This window comes from Nothobranchius furzeri, chromosome 2 (genome assembly GCF_043380555.1).
Source record: "Nothobranchius furzeri strain GRZ-AD chromosome 2, NfurGRZ-RIMD1, whole genome shotgun sequence".
NCBI lineage: Eukaryota > Metazoa > Chordata > Actinopteri > Cyprinodontiformes > Nothobranchiidae > Nothobranchius > Nothobranchius furzeri.
The window spans coordinates 88475302-88495940 of record NC_091742.1 but is presented as its reverse complement, the minus strand read 5'-3'; the positions used below and the strand labels follow the sequence as shown (position 1 = coordinate 88495940).

Here is a 20639-nt window from a genome sequence, read left to right as displayed (position 1 = left end):
TGTTTTATTTTCTGTTTGAGTTGGCTTAATCAGTAACTTTAATTTGATCATAATTTGAAAATATATTTAATATAAACTCCAAATATTTAAGTTTATTTATGGTCTGATATACTCAAATATCTGAGTTTATAAACTCAGAAAATATGAGGCAACTGATTGCCTTACATTTTTTGAGTTCTGCCTACTTATTCGGGTTTACAGTGTACGAACTGTAAAGATTTTGTGGTGTCAGAGTTCACCTAACAGTTCAAGTGTTCATTTTTTTGCTTTGTGTGTTCACAGGGCATGCTCAGTTGAAGTTTCCATCTCTGCGCGTTCAAGATGTAAGAAAAATAACACGAAAGAAATGCAACAACGAAAACTTCAAAAAGGCATCAACAACCAAGCAAGTGGATCCATAAAATGGACTGATTTTTTAATGGCATTTTTAAAAAGTCTTTCAAAATGGACAGAATTAACGCGTCATGTTCAGAACAGTTTGCGTTCTCATCTTTGATTAATCCTGGTAAACAGGTCTGTTTTTGTTCTGTTCTAATTCTCTCTGTTTAATAAATTTAAACAAAATGACTTAGCTATTTTATTTACTTTTTTTCTCTGCATAAAGACGAAGTATCAGTAAATAGTGGAAAGTAAATGTATTGGTAGTAAGCAAATAGCAGATGTTAAATGTTACTTGCAGTATGTGTTTATAGAAAAAATAGAGATACTTAAATGTACTAAAAGAATATTACGTCAAGTTTACTGTAAAGTATACTTTCAAAACTGTAAGTATACTCAATTATATAAGAAGTACACTACAAGTAAACATATATTATTACTTTAAGTATAATTTTAAGTATACATTCAAAGAGAAAAGTATACTCAATTATTTCATAAGTACACTACAAGTAAACTTATAATGTTACTTAAAGTTTATTTTTAAGTATACTTTCAAGGGCAAAAGTTTACTCAATTTTATTAGAAGTAAACTTATACTGTTACTTTTAAGTATACTTTCAATGAGAAAAGTATACTCAACTACATCAAGAGTACACTACAAGTAAACTTATATTGTTACTTTTAAGTATACTTCCAAGGAGAAAAGTATACTCGATTATATCAGAAGTACACTACAAGTAAACTTTTAAGTATACTTCCAAGGAGAAAAGTATACTCAATTATATCAGAAGTACACTACAAGTAAACTTATAAGTATACTTTCAAGGAGAAAAGTATACTCAATTATATCTGAAGTACACTCAAGTACACTTGTGAGGTTACTTTAAGTATACTTTCAAAGAGAAAAGTACACTCAATTATATCAGAAGTACGCTACAAGTAAACTTATAAGTATACTTTCAAGGAGGAAAGTATACTCAACTATATCAGGAGTACACTACAAGTAAACTTATATTGTTACTTTTAAGTACACTTCCAAGGAGAAAAGTATACTCAATTATATCAGAAGTACACTACAAGTAAACTTATAAGTATACTTTCAAGGAGAAAAGTATACTCAATTATATCTGAAGTACACTCCCAAGTACACTTGTGAGGTTACTTTAAGTATACTTTCAAAGAGAAAAGTTTACTCAATTATATCAGAAGTACACTACAAATAAACTTAAATTATTACTTTGAAGTATACTTGCAGTATACTTCAAGTATACTTTTAGTGGCCCAATTTAGTCCCAAGGAGTATACTTCTAAGTAAACTTTAAGAACAAGTATGCAAATAAACTTCTGTACACTTAAGTATACTTGAAATTATATACTTAAAGTATACTTCTTTTTCGTAAGGGTGTGCAGAATTGCGGGTAAAATGCTGGTTGCAAACTACAGCACCAGGCGGGAGCTGAATGTTTTCCAGAGACTGATTGCGCGCAACCACTAGCGCCTAATTTCTAAGTCCAGCGGAAAGGAGTGCAACCCCACAGAGCCACCGCAACCACACTACACTACACCTTCTCACCATACTAACACGATATGGAGCACTTAACCCGAACAACTTTTCTAATTACACTAAAAGCCAAACACTAACTAAACTACACTATCCAACAGCCAAGCTAACACTAAATATGTATGTATAACACTAAAAGCTACGCTAATGACTAGGATATGCTAATGCTATATGCTAATGCTGAACTACGGCTAACCTCCTACACTCGCTTGCAAATCCAACTCCCAACTCGCCACAAGGCGTGGCCGAGATGCTCGTTGCTTTTATAACTTTGACACAGAGCTGCTACGTAGTACTCTACTGGATTACATAGTATCTTACTCTTTAGCCATTGGCTAAAATTTATTCAAAATTAATCAAATTCTATGTTTTAAGCTGGAGGTGGTGCTATACTGTGGTATTTAGGCAGAATGTTTAATTTTTAACGAAAATGCACTAAAATGCTAAAATAATGAATACACACATTTAAAACACTATTAGACACTCATTTATGAAGTTCATCAGCAAAAAAAAGTTAATTTAGACGTTACTTGCTCTTTAACTCCGCCCACGTTACGTCTAACTTAAATTCTAACCGATAGATTTTTATATTTTATTTTATTTAGTTTAATAATGCTTATATTTTAATTATCATGCCATACCATGTCTGATTTTGTGAAACAGCTTCATTAAATGTGTTTTTTAGTTAGCACGTTCCTCTGTAGAAATGAATACAATGGGTGCGAAGGAGACCTATCTAAAATGGTGACCGGCCTCTATATGGGTTTTTTCAACATGGCGCCCGCGCGGTGGGCGTAGTCAAACCGTTTGACTCCACCCACGTTGCGCCCCGCCCCGATCTGCGTAATGCAGTCAGGGGCTAGCTAGATCCCTCACGGCTAATAAACACTAAAACATCCACCAATACAGCCATTTAGACAAACATTAGGTTTACGTACACTTCTTAGTTTCGTTGAACCATACAAACCCTATAAAAAATATTGATTGTGGTCTCTCTTTCAACCTAACGCGTAAAATAGCTTAGCTGGGACACATTGTTCACAATTATGTCGTGTTTCAAAAGTAAGAGCTGGAATTTCAACATGTGTAAGTATCATGCGTCAAGTCTATGTATCATACGGTTTGCAAAAAGGCAAACCTTTTGTAAATCTGTTTATATTTCATCGAATTATAAGTATTTTTATTTGAGCCTCAGCTAGAGAACGATTAGCTGTCTGAAGTAAGATGGCCGTCGTGCAAGGACGTTGTCGACTTTCCCATTAGGGTTTTTCTTTTTTTCTGTTACTTTATAGGGAAGGTCATTTAATGTACTTGTATGCTGCTTTATGTTATATCTGACCTATACTGTTCTTTTCTGTTGTTCTTCGATGGCTGCTTTGTTCTTAACCACCTATACTTATTCATATTTGTTGATTTGTATGATATGCGCTGTATTTGTTAATTTGTACAATGAAAAAATTAATAATAATTTTTTTAAATACTCCCAGTTAGGTCATCTAGCTAATATATTCTATGGCTGGAACAGGCTGTTCATTACCTTTTCCTGACTTCAGTCCAGCAGGTGGCGGTAATGCACCCTTACGCTGGTGTACGATGAAATTGTTACCGGATGCAAGAAAAAAACTGGAAGCCAGCGTTAGCTTGTTGCTCGTTAGCAGCGTTAGCTTGTTGTGTGGTTGTGTGAAGTGAACCTCTGAGGCTCTGCAGCAACAATGTCTTCAGCTCAGTCTCTGAGAGAGTTTATCAGAGAGCGGCTAACTGCTGCTGCTGCAGAAATATTCTCCGAGTTTGAACAAACCATCGTCCGCTACGAGGAAGAGATCGATCGTCAGCGCAGACTGCTGGAGATCAGCTGGAAACCACAGATCAACGTACACAGAATAGGTATGAAACAGCAGCGGGATTCGTGTTATTTATAATTTTATAATTAAGTTTAAGTGAATGCACTAAACCCACCGGTGACGGTAAATAAGATTAAATTAGCCTGAATATTTTCTCCCACAGCTCAGCTCTGATAGAAATAAGCAGATGTCTGCTTCAGCTGGACAATATCAAGTATTAGAAAGTGTTCCCAGATAACTAGTCTTTAAAAGGAGAAACAGTGTTAATTATTATTTTATTACTCATTTTATTATAAGGTTTGGATGTCTGTGAACATTAATGAATTTTCTAATTGGTGTAAATAATACACAATATTAGGGCTGGGCAATAGTAAGTAAGTACATTTTATTTATTTAGCACTTATCACAGACATATAATCCCAAAGTGCTTCACATGGATCAAAACAAAACGAAACAAAGTTATAAAATCATAAATAGATTAACATCATAAAATCAAAAATGCTCTCAAAACAGAATCAGATTAACATGAGAAAAAATAAAGTCATAAAACTATAAAATTTCATAAACAGATGAAAGATAAAAAAAATTTGAGTGAAAGAAAAAATATCGAAAATGTAGAGTTATAGACATTTCTGACTCGTATCGAGATCATTTTCTCCATGTCAGTTAATTTGATAATAAAAAAAATGAAAAGATGTGTGTATGTTGGCAATGTTCATGTCCCTTTAAGAAGCTGTACCACCTTGAGTCATGTAAAAATGTAACTCAATATAATACATGTGACAGCCCCATCTAGTGGACAACTTTTGTAGTTATCGTCTAGGGCTGCACAATATATCGAAAAATTATCGTCATCGCGATAACAGGACGTGCGATAGGCCCATCGCAAAGCACGTCAAAAACGGCGATAAATGTTTGGTTCAAACATTTCCCTCCGTGTCATACATCAACTTTTTGTAAACCAGCTCTGTTTTTTATGCGGAAGTATTATTTGACCAATCAAATGTAGCCCTTCTGATATGCGGCCAATCAGATGGGTCCATTCACGTAATACGCCCGCCCCCTACATAGACCCTTACCCCAAAATTCCACTATCTCCACTCCGCCGCTTTCCGCTGCCGCTTGCTTCCCTTGTTCGTCATGCTGGCTCAGACTAACGAATGCACTTTGTGCTGAGGTTTCTGGAATCAGCGCTGCTTTCAAACGTGAACGTGAGCCCGCTCGGTGTTGTTAAGCAGCTGATAATAACCGGGCTGACTCCGACACGTGCCGGTGAACCAACCCACCGTTAGCCCCAGGCTCCGGTTAGCTTCCAGCTAAAAGGCTACAGCACTCTCCTCCCAGTCCCACCCTGCTAAAGAGGGCCTGGAAAAGTTCCCCCACACATCAAAGTGATTTTTCATTTATTAGCTTTTATAACCTTGTTAATCAGGATAGTTGATTTGCTGCTGCACATAAACTGTCAGTCAGAAACTCTGCTAGCCGGTTATCTTAGAGGAGCTAGTTCAATTTGTTAGCTTGTTATCAGAATCATAGTTGCAGTTTCATCATCTGAGCAGAGCTGCTTTTTAAGATCTAGGTAAACTTGTTCAATTTGGGGTTAAAAACAAACGTTTTCACATATTTTCCATGTAGTTTTTTTTTGCCAGTTCCTCTTCTGAAATGTAGACAATTGTTTTTCTCTTTCCCTCAGAAAATCTTAATATTCTCCTTGTTTGGCCCGGCACAGATCACTTCCCAATAGCAGCAACAGCCTTATATCATAACCACATAAGTGGAGAAAATGTTCAGTAGCAATGAGAGAATTTGCTGTTGCATTTAAGTGATGTTAACAATTATTTAACATTTAAAATTATTTTCAGATTTTTTTATTTATCCAAAAAAAAAAACCTGGTAAGGGATGTTTTTCTGTATTTGGAGCATCAGAAAAAGTTTTATGGTGGAGGTGATGTTTTAAAGTCACTGAGAAACTGCGTGCATGCAGTTTGTTGTTTTGCTGCTAATACAGTAGCAGGTGCAGCTGCTAATACAGTAGCAGGTGCAGCTGCATATTTTTGCAATAAAAATATTATGTTGTAATGGAATTCATGCATTAGTTTTCGTTAGCTTTGAACCCAGAGCAGACGTCACACGCCAGACGACATCAACACTGCATACTTTAGTATTTGTTCATTTATCGTGAGTAATATCGATATCGCAATATTAAGCACTGTTATCGAATATCTCAGGTTTTCACCTTTTTTGGTTAAGTACATAACTCCACATGCGTTCATTCATAGTTTTGATGCCTTCAGTGAGAATCTACCAACGTAAATGGTCATGAAAATAAAGACAACAAATCGAATGAGAAGGTGTGTCCAAACTTTTGGCCTGTACTGTTTATATCTATTTATTACATACATACATTTACAGTGGGGCAAAAAAAGTATTTAGTCAGCCACGATTGTGCAAGTTCTCCCACTTAAAATGATGACAGAGGTCAGTAATTTACATCATAGGTACACATGTGTTTTACACATTTGTCCTGTGCCAGAATGTTTAACCTATTTTGTAATTTGAATTGCTTTTATTTTTGATTTATTCAATTTATTTACCTTCAACTGAACCATGTTCAGCGCTTTGGGCTTCCTGACAGGGTTGCGGAAGGCGCTTTATAAATAAAGCTTTGATTGACTTCAACTGTGAGAGACAGAATGTGAAAAAAAAAATCCATGAATTCACATGGCAGGATTTTTAAAGAATTTATTTGTAATTCTGGGTGGAAAATAAGTATTTGGTCAATAACAAAAATTCAACTCAATACTTTATAACATAACCTTTGTTGGCAATAACAGAGGTCAAACGATTACCATAGGTCTTTATCAGGTTTGCACACACAGTAGCTGGTATTTTGGCCCATTCCTCCATGCAGATCTTCTCGAGAGCAGTGATGTTTTGGGGCTGTCGCCGAGCAACACAGACTTTCAACTCTCCACAGATTTTCTATGGGGTTGAGGTCTGGAGACTGGCTAGGCCACTCCAGGACTTTCAAATGCTTCTCACGGAGCCGCTCCTTTGTTGCCCGGGCGGTGTGTTTGGGATCATTGTCGTGTTGGAAGACCCAGCCACGTTTCATCTTCAAAGCTCTCACTGATGGAAGGAGGATTTGGCTCAGAATCTCACGATACATGGCCCCATTCATTCTTTCCTTAACACGAATCAGTCGTCCTGTCCCCTTAGCAGAAAAACAGCCCCAAAGCATGATGTTCCCACCCCCATGCTTCACAGTAGGTATGGTGTTCTTGGGATGCAACTCAGTTTTCTTCTTCCTCCAAACACGACGAGTTGAGTTTATACCAAAAAGTTCTACTTTGGTTTCATCTGACCACATGACATTCTCCCAATCCTCTGCTGTATCATCCATGTGCTCTCTGGCAAACTTCAGACGGGCCTGGACATGCACTGGCTTCAGCAGCGGAACACATCTGGCACTGCAGGATTTGATTCCCTGCCGTTGTAGTGTGTTACTGATGGTGACCTTTGTTACTGTGGTCCCAGCTCTCTGCAGGTCATTCACCAGGTCCCCCCGTGTGGTTCTGGGATTCTTGCTCACCATTCTCATGATCATTTTGACCCCACGGGATGAGATCTTGCATGGAGCCCCAGATCGAGGGAGATTATCAGTGGTCTTGTATGTCTTCCCTTTTCTGATAATTGCTCCCACAGTTGGTTTTTTCACACCAATTTGCTTGCCTATTGTAGATTCACTCTTCCCAGTCTGGTGCAGGTCTACAATTCTTTTGCTGGTGTCCTTCGAAAGCTCTTTGGTCTTGGCCATAGTGGAGTTTGGAGTCTGACTGTTTGAGGCTGTGGACAGGTGTCTTTTATACAGATAATGAGTTCAAACAGGTGCCATTAATACAGGTAACGAGTGGAGGACAGAAAAGCTTCTTAAAGAAGACGTTACAGGTCTGTGAGAGCGAGAGATTTTCCTTGTTTGAAGTGACCAAATACTTACTTTCCACCCTGATTTACAAATAAATTCTTTAAAAATCCTGCCATGTGAATTCATGGATTTTATTTCACATTCTGTCTCTCGCAGTTGAAGTGTACCTATGATGTAAATTACTGACCTCTGTCATCATTTTAAGTGGGAGAACTTGCACAATCGGTGGCTGACAAAATACTTTTTTGCCCCACTGTATTATTACATACAGTATCTATAGATGTTCACAACATTATAATATTATATTTGATTGATTATATATCCAGTCCTGTGAGCGTGCAGAACATGCAAAACTACGTGACTCAATTTAAGGAACAAAGTGGAATCAGCTGCTGTTATTTATTTGTTGTTGGTGTTTATAGAAACTAAATCTGTCTGCAGAGTTTTAGGCCCAGGGCAGAGCTTTATACCTCAGACTAAACCACATCCAGACTTGTTATTAATAATATTGTGTAGGGCTGGGCGATATGGCTTAAAATCAATATCACGATGTATTGAGGATTTCACCTCGATAACGATAAATGGACGATAATAGGGCTGCACGATATTAGGAAAACCTGAGATATTCGATAACAGTGCTTAATATTGCGATATCGATATTACTCATGATAAATAAACAAACACTAAAGTATGCAGTGTTGATGTCGTCTGGCGTGTGACGTCTGCTCTGGGTTCAAAGCAAACAAAAACTAATGCATGAATTCCATTACAACATAACATTTTTATTGCAAAAATATGCAGCTGCACCTGCTACTATATTAGCAGCAAAACAGCAAACTGCATGCATGCAGTTTCTCAGTGACTTTAAAACATCACCTTCACCATAAAACTTTTTCTGATGCTCCAAATACAGAAAAACATCCCTTACCAGGTTTTTTTTTTGAATAAATAAAAAAAAAATCTGAAAATAAGTTTAAATGTTAAATAATTGTTAACATCACTTAAATGCAACAGCAAGTTCTCTCTCATTGCTACGGAGCATTTTCTCCACTTATGTGGTTATGATATAAGTCTGTTGCTGCTATTGGGAAGTGAACTGTGCTGGGCCAAACTAGGAGAATATTAAGATTTTCTGAGGGAAAGAGAAAAACAATTGTCTACATTTTCAGAAGAGGAACTGGTAAAAAAAAAACTACATGGAAAATATGTGAAAACGTTTGTTTTTAACCCCAAATTGAACAAGTTTACCTAGATCTTAAAAAGCAGCTCAGATGATGAAACTGCAACTATGATTCTGATAACAAGCTAACAAATTGAACTAGCTCCTCTTAAGATAACTGGCTAGCAGAGCTTCTGACTGACAGTTTATGTGCAGCAGCAAATCAACTATCCTGATTAACAAGGTTATAAAAGCTAATAAATGAAAAATCACTTTGATGTGTGGGGGAACTTTTCCAGGCCCTCTTTAGCAGGGTGGGATTGGGAGGAGAGTGCTGTAGCCTTTCAGCTGGAAGCTAACCGGAGCCTGGGGCTAACATCACCACCTGGTGGAACACTAGCGACATGGAGGTAGGTGGGTTGGTTCACTGGCACGTGTCGGAGTCATCCCGGTAAAAATGATTAACGACATCGAGCGGACTCACGTTCACGTTTGAAAGCAGCGCTGAATCCAGAAACCTCAGCACAAAGTGCGTTCGTTAATCTGAGCCAGCATGACGAACAAGGGAACGGCGCCGCTAACTCAGTTCGGGTGTTGCTTTTCATCCTAAGGGTCTACGTAGGGGGCGGACGTATTACGTGAACGGACCCATCTGATTGGCCGCTTATCAGGAGGACTACATTTGATTGGTCAAATAATACTTCCGCGTAAAAAACAGAGCTGGTTTACAAAAAGTTGATGTATGACACGGATGGAAATGTTGAACCAAACATTTATCGCCATTTTTGACGTGCTTTGCGATGGGCCTATCGCACGTCCTGTTATCGCGATGACAATAATTTTTCGATATATTGTGCAGCCCTAATACCAATATTAATATGAGACTATACTGATAATAAATGATTATTAAATCATCAAGTAGGCTCATTTGGTGTATTCTGAAATAAGGAATGAAACAATAAATATTTATTTTGATTCATTCATTACCGGAAAGCAGTCAAGACATTATAAATCTTTAGATAAAACATTCTTCGTAGATTAAACAGAATATGACTGTAAATAACTTGTAAAGTTTGGAAATCATTTTATGAGACAGGATAAGATATATTTATTAAAAGAGAAAAGTCATCTCCTGTGACGGGACCTTGGCGTTGTAGGCCCGATAAGGACACGGACAAGTCAGGACATATTTAATTATTATTTCCTCCTGGTGTCATGGGTGGACAGCATAAAGTTGACCTTTGGCACACTGGTGAAGCAGGCTGTGGGCTTACGTTACAGATGCATCAGATGAGTAATGTGAAGTGTGCTTTTTGTTTGGTCTGTTATTTGTCCAGAACTCCCACTCCATTATGGCAGGAGAGATAGGAGGTTTCTGACTGACCAGCAGCTCTGGGACAAGGAGAGGAGCTGCAGTTTGGACCAGGAACAACCAGAACCTTTACAGGATGGATCAGAACCTCCACACATTAAAGTGGAGCAGGATGATCCAGAACCTTTGCAGATTCTAGAACAAGAGGAGTTCAGCATCAGTCAGGATGAAGAGCAGTTTGTACTGAAGCAGGAGACGGTTACCTCCCTTGTGACTCCTGCTGATGAGCAAAGTGACCACCATGAACCAGAACCAGACAGACACCAGCTCCTTTCTTCACTGTCTCCTGCGGCTGAGATCCAAAACCAGGAAGGAAGGATTCACCACTTCAGTGAGTCAGTTTAAAGCAAACAAACTAGATTTGTGTAAAAGCTTCAAACACTTTGCTTTTGTCCCTCAAGGAACGGCAAATCTGAAGGTTCATTATTTTTGCTTATCTTTAGATCTGTCAGATTAATCAACATTTTCTTTTGTCTTTTCGCCTGTCCAGAACTTCCACAGCATCATTCCTGGGAAAAGGAGAAGGTTCTGACTGACCAGAAGTTTTCTAACCAGGAGACCACCACCAGTTTGGACCAGAAGGAACCAGAACCTCCACTGATCAAAGAGGAACAGCAGGAAATTTGTATCCATCAGCAGGAAGGACAGTTTATTTTGAAGGAGGAAAATCTTACCTCATTGGTGATTTCTCCTTCTGGAGATACAGACTGCTGTGAACCAGAACAAAACAGGAACCAACCCTTGTGTCAGAGTTCTGCTGAAGCTGAGAACCAAGGTCAGGATGGATGCAGGAATGAAAACTCCGAATCAAACAGCAATGAAGAACTGACACAAAATAAAAGTCGTCAACAGACCGAAGATCACAGAGACGGTGTCGACAGTCAGAAACTAAAAAGGCACAAGAGGGCTCACAGAGGCAATAAATTATTTTCATGTAAAATCTGCGGGAAATCCTACAGTTACAACTGTGAATTAACCGTTCACATGATAGCTCACACAGGTAAAAAGCCCTTTACATGTTTAACTTGTGGGAAATGTTTCTCTCAGGTGGGTACGTTGAATTATCACACTAGAACTCACACCGGTGAAAAGCCATTTAAATGTTTGACTTGTGGAAAATGTTTTTCTCGGAGTTCAATCTTGACTATGCACGTCAGAAGTCACACAGGTGAGAAACCATTTAAATGTGAAACTTGTTGCAAAGGTTTCTCCAGGAGTAGTAACCTGACTACTCACATGAGAACTCACACAGGTGAAAAGCCTTTTAAATGTAAAACTTGTGGTAAATGTTTTACTCGGAGTGGTACCTTGACTGATCACATCAGAACCCACACAGGTGAGAAACCATACTCGTGTAAAGTATGTAGTAAATCTTTTGCTTGCAGAAACCATTTGACTAGGCACATCAGAATTCACAAAAGTAAGAAGCCATTCACATGAGAGACTGGGAACTTCACTGATCACATTAAAACTCATCACAGATGAGATGTAGGGCTGAGTTATATATCAGTTTTGTTATTAAATCAAATTAGCCTCTTTTGAATGTTTAATTTTAGGAATATTTCCATAACTTCTTGGGCTTTTGTAATTCAGAGAAAGTTCTGCTGCTGTGTCCAAGTGTTTACTTTAGACTGCATGGACGTAATTTGGGGGGGGGGGGGGACGGACTTTTTCCAAAGTCAAGTTTTGGCCCCTAGCCTGGCAAGCCAGACTAAATAAATGTATTATTTAGTCTGGCCACGCTCCATTGACGGCTCTCAGTTGTGGGGCGGGTTCTACCGTTTTCTTTCAAATGATCTCCACATTCCACTGGACAATGAATGTGACATACTCTTGTTCCACTCTGTTGCATCATCCCACCCACCAGGCATATAGAGTGCCCTGATTGGCCCACAAAGCGGATAAAGCTCTGTGATTTGTTCACTAAGCAGATAGAGCACTATGATTGGCCCACCATTATGGACCAATCACAGCTCTTTATGTGTTTGAAACCCCTCTAGAGAGCCGTGATTGGCTAGCCAGAGTCCTGGTAGGAGCTGCAGAGGTTCCTATAGAGCTCCGGGAGTTGACGTCACTTCTCCCGGCATGCAACAGTTCAAATCGAAACTGCGCCATATTGGCAGGCAGAAGCCCGCAGCTGGACTATTTGTTATTGTCAGAAAACTCAATCAAATGGGAAATATGGTAGATTCCTGTTGTGCCCCAGGATGCAGAACAGACGGAATAAGGAATGAGCCTTCTACAGGTTTCCCCATGATCCGGAACGCGGCAAACGTTGGATAATTGTAATAAAACTAGAGCTGAAACAACTAATCGATTTAATCGATTATTAAAATACTTCTTTTTTTGCTCTTTGTCTTGTGTGGCGTGTTTTAAATGCTCATAAAATAATATTTCAGTTTTTCTTTTTTAGTAAATCTGCAGAAATTTCTAAAGTTCTATTGTCAATTTGAGGTGCTGTGTGTGCATTTATGAGGAAAAAAATAATTGACTTTAGACAATGGCTGCAATAAAGCTAAGAGTAAAAAGTTGATGGGGTCTGAATGCTTTCTGTATGTACTTTTTTTTACTGTTTATTCTTATGAAGGACCTAGTGATTTTTATCTTGAGAGGCTCTTTAAAAAATTGTTTCTTCTTCTAGCCTTGGAGACCTTACTTGTCCTCTAAGGTGGGCGTGTCAACTATGGCTATGATCTTTATTTCGTCAGCTTTCTGACCAACGGCTGTGGTGATGTGCCTTATATATTTCACAGATTCCACTTTGAATTGAATATTGTCCTTATTGAACTTCACATTTGCAGCTTTCACTCTCTCCACGATCTTTTGCTAAATCTCATCATGTTCATGTTCTGATCGTGCTGCGATGACCCTGTCATCAGCTATAATTAGCACCCCAGGTATGTTCACGGTCACATTCATCTTTATTTATATAGCGCCTTCACTTGGGCCAAGGGCCAAACAAAGCCATGCACAACATTGTAAAGGCAACTATTTCAACATAAAAAATACATGGACTAAAACATACAGCTTAAAAACCCAATTAATAACAGTTAATCCAGCTCAGCTTCCCTAGTTAAAAACAAGCATGGGCCTAAAGCATGCAACAGTACAACATGCAACTTACTGCACACTTCCTCCAAGTGTACTTTGCTGAAAACCAGAGCCGTGTCCAGGACTTTTAAAATGGGGTGGCCCATGTGGGACACTTGTTTATGCATGGGTGGCACCAATGGTTATGCTTATTGATTTATTTACACAATTCGTTTATTTATTTACTTTCTAGTGAATTTTGGAGTTCCACATTGCACAATTACCATTTTTTTCTATTCATCTTCTAGTTTTGTGGTGGTTAGCAAGTCACTTCTTGTTGCATTATCACCACCAACTGAGTTGAGTGGGACTCTAAATACTATTTATGTGAATATGAAAAAATAATAATATTAATACTACAGAAATGTTCTGTAGGCCTGGACTAGAAGACAATGTTAAAGGTGCATGCTACCACTCACTATTTTTGGAGTTTATAACTCAAGCCTTTTGTCAACAATGTAAATTAAATTTAAACTGGAACTTAGTAGGGTGGCACCTGGGGTGGCCAATCAGATTCTAAGGGTGGCATGTGCTACCCCAGGCCACTCCCTGGACATGCCCCTGCTGAAAACCATAGGACGCAATGCGAGTATTGGGATTGGGCCAAAGTTGTGAAAACACAAGGAAAACATAAAAGCAGCCAAATAACAACAAATCAGCATCAGAACCCTTTTGTGGCAGAAAATAATTGCTGAAAATCAAAGTAAATATCTTCATTAACATTTTATCTGTAACTAATAGATTACAATTGGGTTTAATTAGTCTCTGTCTGGAATCATTCTTTCCTTCTTTATTTCTCTCTTTCTGATTCTTATTAAAAGTTTTCTGTTGCCTGTAATTAGGAAATAGGAAAATTTCCACCACTTGTAGAATGTGTTGCTAAATTGGTGGAAACTAAATTAAATTCAATTTGTTTTTGTTTTAATATAAGTTGTTGAATAAAATCATTCATCAGAAGCACTACTCGGAGGCGACATCAGCGATGACATCATCGTCGTGTTGAACAGGCTGGGTGGTCTCCACGGAGACAGCTGGTAGGTTTCCTGTGGGTAGAGTTAAAATATTTGATGAGACAATGCTCTTTAGTGTGATTGGTTGTTTTACTGTTAGCTAACTAATGACCGCGTGTGAAAAGGTCAGAGAGATTATAAACTTTCAGCATTTCTCGTGTTTTATAAAACTGTTGAAGTGTTTGATGTTCTGGATAGTTTTGTTTGTAGTCAACATCATTAAAGGGGCATTATGGAAGTTTGACAGCCAAAACATGTGTAGAAATAATATATGTCTTCTTCATACATTCTCCTGCAATCAGAATCAGAAAAGGTGTATTGCCATTGTCAGTGAACAAACAATTCACAAACTAGGAACTTGCTTTGGTACTAATGTGCTACATATAACATGAAAACAAAATAAGATTAAAAATAGAATAAAATAGAATAAAACTTTCTGCTATAAAAATGGCAGGTAATGGTAACATGGCCGATAACGACCAATGCCCTGGTCATGTAGAATGAGCCCTAGCATTTTTACTGTGATTGCCAGTTTTTCTGTAAAATCACAGAAAAAGAGAGTTGCTGGGGTCGAGCAGGCTGCTTCATGCGCGTTCACGCTCAGGCATCGCCCGTAGCATTTGCTATCCGTCGCTTTAGCTGTTCCTAACGCCTAGTGACAAAGCTAGCTACATTTCTGAGGACCCTTGGCTACTTTCTTCTAGATATTTCCTGCACATTAGCAACAAAATAGCCATTTTCGCTCTGAACCGTTCTTTGAACGTTGTTTCAGCTGTCATCATGGATATAAATGTTATGGATGCAAAGGACGTCAATGGCGCGTAAGCTCATCTAGTAAAACGTCGGACTCCCGTACAGAGGTCCTGGGTTTGATTCTGACTGTGAATATAGTTTATTTAGAGTTTCTGTTTTACATTAATAATATTTTTTTACAGAAAGATGCCCAAATTTTTATTTGAGACTAGCCGAACGGCATTGAATTCACAGATAAAAAAAAGATGTGGGTTTAACTTTCATTTTGGAACAATTATTCAAGCAAGGGAAGGGAATGATCTGAGCATGCAGGAGGACTGACCCATCTTAAACCTTTGTCGGCTGTGCTGAAGAGAAAGTTACAGAACCACATGAATTAATTAGCTGCGCGTTCTCCCGTCCTCTGTCCTCTGGGCCACACACACACACACACACACGGGACTGTCTCAGCTGTTATTTTCGTTAAGGAGTGTGCACGTACAGCATGCGCGCCTCATGCACGAGCCTACTATTGAAGCTGCCATTATGCTTTTGGCCTGAGGGGGGCAATCGCGAGCATAAAAATTCAAAATGCCGTAAAGTCCCTTTAATGGCGGTGACAGTGGCAGAGGTGTTAAAGCTGCAATAAGGAGATTTCCCCTTTCAGGAATTATGTAGGATTTTTCAGAAATTGATTGATTGATTCAGAAAGTGATTATCTTATCATGTACTGTAATATAATGTAAGCAATACATCTATTTTTATTTATTTATTTATTTTTGCTAAACACGCCCCCTGCCAGCGCCAACCAGAACTAACCAGGGGAAAGGGCTGAAGCAGAAAGAAGCAGAAACTTCCGTTGTTAAAAGATATGCGTTTAACTTAGAAAATGTGGACGCAATTTTAATTGTCAAAAACTCCAGCGACCCCCCCCCCCAAAATGTGTATGACGTCATCAACGACTAGTCGAAGTCGACTCGATTTTCATTACTTGACGATTGACTTTAAAAAAAACTAAGTCATGCAGCCCCTAGTGTGTGTGTGTGTGTGTGTGTGTGTGTGTGTATGTGTGTGTGTGTGTGTAAGTGCCTTGCAGGATTGTAGAACCCTAAAAAACACTAGGATGGAGGACGAAAGTTTGTGAAATGATAAATGACCTGCACTTGTACAGCGCCTCTCAGAGTAAGGACTCCAAAGCGCTTTACACTACAGTGTATCATTCATCCATTCACACACTCATTCACACACTGGTGGTGATGCGCTACAATGTAGCCACAGCTGCCCTGGGGCGCACTGACAGAGGCGAGGCTCCCGAGCACAGGCACCACCGGTCCCTCCGACCACCACCAGCAGGCAAGGTGGGTTAAGTGTCTTGCCCAAGGACACAACAGCAGAATTCTCTGTCCGGAGCTGGGATCGAACCTGCAACCTTCCGATTACTGGACAACCCGCTCAACCTGTTGATTTCTAGTTGTTGGTGACTGACCTGATTTCCTGTGTCTGCAGACTGACACCAGCAGGATGGTGGAGATGCAGTAGGGACAGAAGACTATCAGGTGATAGACGAGATGCCGAGGATAGAAAAGAGGAGGACAGCTTGTGTTTTTAGGAGGGATGAAGACAGCTGATGGAGCAGAAGAGTCTCCGGGAGGAGTGGAAGCTGTGGTGGTGTGAGGAAGAGGAGGATCTGCAGGAGGAATGACAGAAGCTGCTTCAGTCACACAGCTGTTTATTATCAGCTCAGCAGATTAGTTCTTGTGTTTAAACAGGAAGTGATGCCACTGCCCTCACCTCTGACCCTCAGGAAGCTCTGAGGAGAATCTCTATGTAAATGAGTGTAGCACGAGTAGTAGCCTTCATCAGAACACTGGACGTTATGGATGATGTGTTCTTCATCTTGTTCTTGATTTTGAACAAGACTTCCATTAAAGTAGAAGTAAGCTGAAACTGGACCACGATCTTTCTGTCTGCAGCGCAGGGTGACGTCATTTCCTGTCTCTACAGGAAGCGCAGGGATGTCCAGGATCAGATTTCCCTCTGGACAACAAAAACACACAGTTAGTTTATCAGAGCAGAATCATGTCCAGATGATGTGCTGCAGCAGATGGAACCAGTTCATGTACCAGTAACGATGATGGTGATCTGCTCTCTCGGTCCTGAGCTGGTCCCACACCAGTATGATGCAGTGAAGGGTTTCATGAGATCCAGAACACAGGAGGAACCTTTAACCTTCCCAGAATGAGGACCAGCTGTTCCACAGCCAGCAGGTTGTCCTTCGTTGGTCGTCTTCACTGTCCGTCCATCAGCAGCCTGTCCATCCTCAACACAACTCAGAGACATGGAAGACTCTCCTACGAAGACCTGCTGAAGATTTGGGCTGATGGTCAGAGACACTGGAGGACATACAGAGATACAGAGAAGAACAAATTTAATGACATCGTTGCTGGTCTGTTGTTGATTTCAACCACCACTATCACCATCTGGACTCACCTGCAGATGCGGGTGATCCAGTCGACAGCAGCATGGACATACCTGTAACTTGAATCAGCGATCATTGGAGGTCAAAGGTCAGCAATCTGACACCCTACACACACCCATCCCATAAGAACATCTGGCCTGAACAGGTAAAAGCTGAGACTGCGGCCGTGGTGGTGGCAACCTCGTCGCATGTTGATGCTTAGCAGATTTATTATATTCCCGTTTTATAAACTCTAGTTTAATCCTGATATTCTGTCTTGTTGAGAAGAACGAGGTCATCTAAACTAAGTCGCTGCAGAATTTCATATCATAGCAGACATGAACGGGTGAGGGTCGAGAACCTGTAGCAGACTCACCAAAGAGGAGAGACACGAACACGGTCTTCATGATGACTGAACAGCGAAGCTCATTTCCTCAGAAACACTTGATCCTTGTGAACCACAGCGGTCTCAGAGACGCGGTTGATACATCAGAACATGTTCATGTGTTCATGCACATGTTAGAAAGAGCTGATGCAATGAGAGCTGAAACCGCCTCACTGCTCTGGGCTGCAGGTTTATTTCTGATTAGCCAGCCTCATTATAAGCCTCAACGCTTCTGAGAAGCTACAGACACACGTCTCTCTTTATTTTAGAGTCAGTGATACCAATATGTCACAAGGTTTTCTTTATTTTTAATGGTGGTGGATCAGCTGATGCTGACACGATGCAGAGGAGGAAAAACATGCATGTGTAACGGAACGGAACATGTGTTTTTTCCCTTCTTTGCTCAAGACTAGTCTGCATGAGATATGGTCTCAAGGTCTCATGCATTCCTTCTAACCTGCTTATTTTCAGCTCAACAGAAGAATGAAGAATGAACTCTTTTCTTTTAATTAATCAAAGAACTCTATTTTAATAAAGCTAATCCATCAAGTGTTAGTCAATAAATAAGATGTGACCGATCTGTGAAATCAAAATATTAATTACTTTATTATAATCCTATAGAATATAAAGGTACTGTAACTTTAAGTGTTCCAACAGGACTGATCTCACGTAGCGTTAAAAGACACAACACATTACTTTCACTGATCCAATGAGAATCTTACAGATCTGACGGAGGCGTGCTTCTGACGGTGTTTGGTAATTTTTCATTCGACAATAAACCATAACATCCGAAGTATAAAACTATGCCACGTCAGCTCTAACGCCAGTTCAAAGCGTTCCAGAGAAAGTGACGGAGTGGCCAATCCTGATCTAAACTCTTTAACCGAAAGAACAACGACAAGCTGAAAAATTCAGTCGCTATTCCAACAGCAGCAGCAGTTCCTTTCAGAATAAAAGCTCAACCTTCTGGACCCAGGCTTGGGTCTCACCAGACGCCAATAACTTGTTGTGTACCCGGAAGTAACTCAAAGACGGGTTTGATCGGAACCGCGGCTTTTCCTACTGGCTCGGTTCTAGAGAGGGTCTACTGGACCTCGATATTCCTGAACTACAGAGGACTTCCACCAAGGGTAGGTAGACCAACATGATGGTGTCTCATGTGTTTCTGAACCACATAACCAAAGTTTAATGCGAAGACAGCACCTTCGGTTCCCATTAGAACAATCGCTTCTTCGGATTTGCTGGTTCTGATTAACGTCATCCATTCATCGTCTCATCCATTTTAGTTACACCATACATTTAGATTTAAAGTCAGTCTAGTTTAATTTGTTAGTAATAAAATTCTTAACTTTTAAACTTGACTCTCTTTCTTCTGTTGTCTCCGAGTGAATACGGAGCGGTTATCTAATCCCTGCAATAAAAAGATCCAATCTTCTGGTTTAAATAACCCACCGATCCAGAAGGTGGATTCCATATTTCCTATGGAATCCCACGCCTTATGGCTCATTAAATAACTGTAATCTATTACACGTGTGGCGCTTGCATGTTTTTTTTCATGCACAACTTTGAACTTTATAAAAACACATTTTGACAAAAGAGACTTTTTTTTCCCATCTTTTAGCTGCCCAGGATGTCCAGAGACAGCTTCCCACCCCATGGTTCCTAATCCTAATCTAGCCTGGGAAGGTTCTTTTGAATTAACAATGCTTTTAGAAGGCTCGCTAAAGCATGTTTCACTAAATATCTCATGAAGTCTGTGCACAAGAGGAGCAAGCAATCAGGAATTTGACATAATACATTTAAAGATTTGCTTTCAAAACAGAAGTGAACTGTTACCACTGTGAACTGCTATCCCCGCCATCATTAATAAAACTAAAGCTGGTGATACAACATGGGTTTCATTTTAGATTAGATTAGATTAGATTAGATTAGATATCCTTTATTGTCATTAAATGATTGCACATTCAACAAAATTTCCTAGAGCTCCACATTAGGCATCCGCTAAAAATACTAAGAAAAATAGCTAAAACAAGTACAATATGCACCATGCAATAAAAACAAAAACATTACAAAATACAATAAATAATAGCAATAGGGTTGATTTTTCTGTCCATTCAGGGTTCTAATAGCCCAGGGAAAGAAACTCTTCCTCAGTCTGTCGGTCCTGCAGCTGAGGGATCTGAACCTTTTCCCAGATGGCAGCATGGCAAAAAGGTAGTGGTTTGGGTGGTAAATGTCCCTGGAGATGGTCCTTGCTCTAGTGAGACACCTCTGCAGGGCGATAGTGTCCAAGGAGGGAAGGGTGCATCCAATCACCTTTTCCGCCGCTCTAATGACCCTCTGGTATCTGTTTTTATCAGCTACTGTGCACCCGACGTACCACACAGGGATAGCGTAAGTCATCACGCTCTCAATGACCGCTCAATAAAAAGACACCAAGAGGTTGGTCTGCAGCCTATTCCACTTCAGGACTCTCAGGAAGTGCAGCCGCTGTTGTGCTTTTTTGGCCAAGGCAGTGGTATTGATTGTCCATGACAGATCCTCAGAGATGTAAATCCCGAGAAATTTAAAGGAGGGAACTCTCTCCACCTCAGCTCCTTTAATGCAGAGAGGGCTGAAATGAACCAGATGCACCTCACTGGAACACGTCTCACTTCCTGTCTGGCTCGTGTCATTTCTTTCAAACTGGAGCTCCACATCCAGATCCATTTGCTGTTTAGTCTCTGAG

At 39.7% G+C, this 20639-nt stretch overlaps 2 protein-coding genes across 2 annotated transcripts in view; one reads left to right on the top strand and one right to left on the bottom strand.

Moving 5' to 3' along the window:
* Positions 1–3513: 3513 nt before the first annotated feature.
* The window catches only part of LOC107395517 (zinc finger protein 91), a 72577-nt gene continuing 55451 nt past the window's right edge, over positions 3514–20639 (top strand). The window contains exons 1-17 of the mRNA XM_070542380.1: positions 3514–3823; positions 10202–10567; positions 10727–11674; positions 12905–12964; positions 13116–13133; positions 15109–15157; positions 16575–16624; positions 16678–16736; positions 17042–17193; positions 17255–17602; positions 17991–18100; positions 18181–18277; positions 18989–19041; positions 19533–19569; positions 20030–20125; positions 20173–20392; positions 20450–20625. Coding sequence (XP_070398481.1) covers positions 3652–3823; positions 10202–10567; positions 10727–11674; positions 12905–12964; positions 13116–13133; positions 15109–15157; positions 16575–16624; positions 16678–16736; positions 17042–17193; positions 17255–17602; positions 17991–18100; positions 18181–18277; positions 18989–19041; positions 19533–19569; positions 20030–20125; positions 20173–20392; positions 20450–20625 — 3011 coding nt within the window. The 5' untranslated portion in view covers positions 3514–3651. The remainder of the gene's footprint in view (positions 3824–10201; positions 10568–10726; positions 11675–12904; positions 12965–13115; positions 13134–15108; positions 15158–16574; positions 16625–16677; positions 16737–17041; positions 17194–17254; positions 17603–17990; positions 18101–18180; positions 18278–18988; positions 19042–19532; positions 19570–20029; positions 20126–20172; positions 20393–20449; positions 20626–20639) is intronic.
* On the bottom strand, positions 11984–18247 carry LOC107395520 (uncharacterized). Its single transcript, XM_054734705.2, has 6 exons — positions 17903–18247; positions 17559–17606; positions 17192–17461; positions 16860–17105; positions 16555–16755; positions 11984–14369 (listed from the first exon to the last, which is right to left on the bottom strand). The coding sequence occupies exons 1-6, from the start codon at positions 17931–17933 to the stop codon at positions 14287–14289; spliced, it is 879 nt and encodes a 292-aa protein (XP_054590680.2). The 5' UTR covers positions 17934–18247; the 3' UTR covers positions 11984–14286.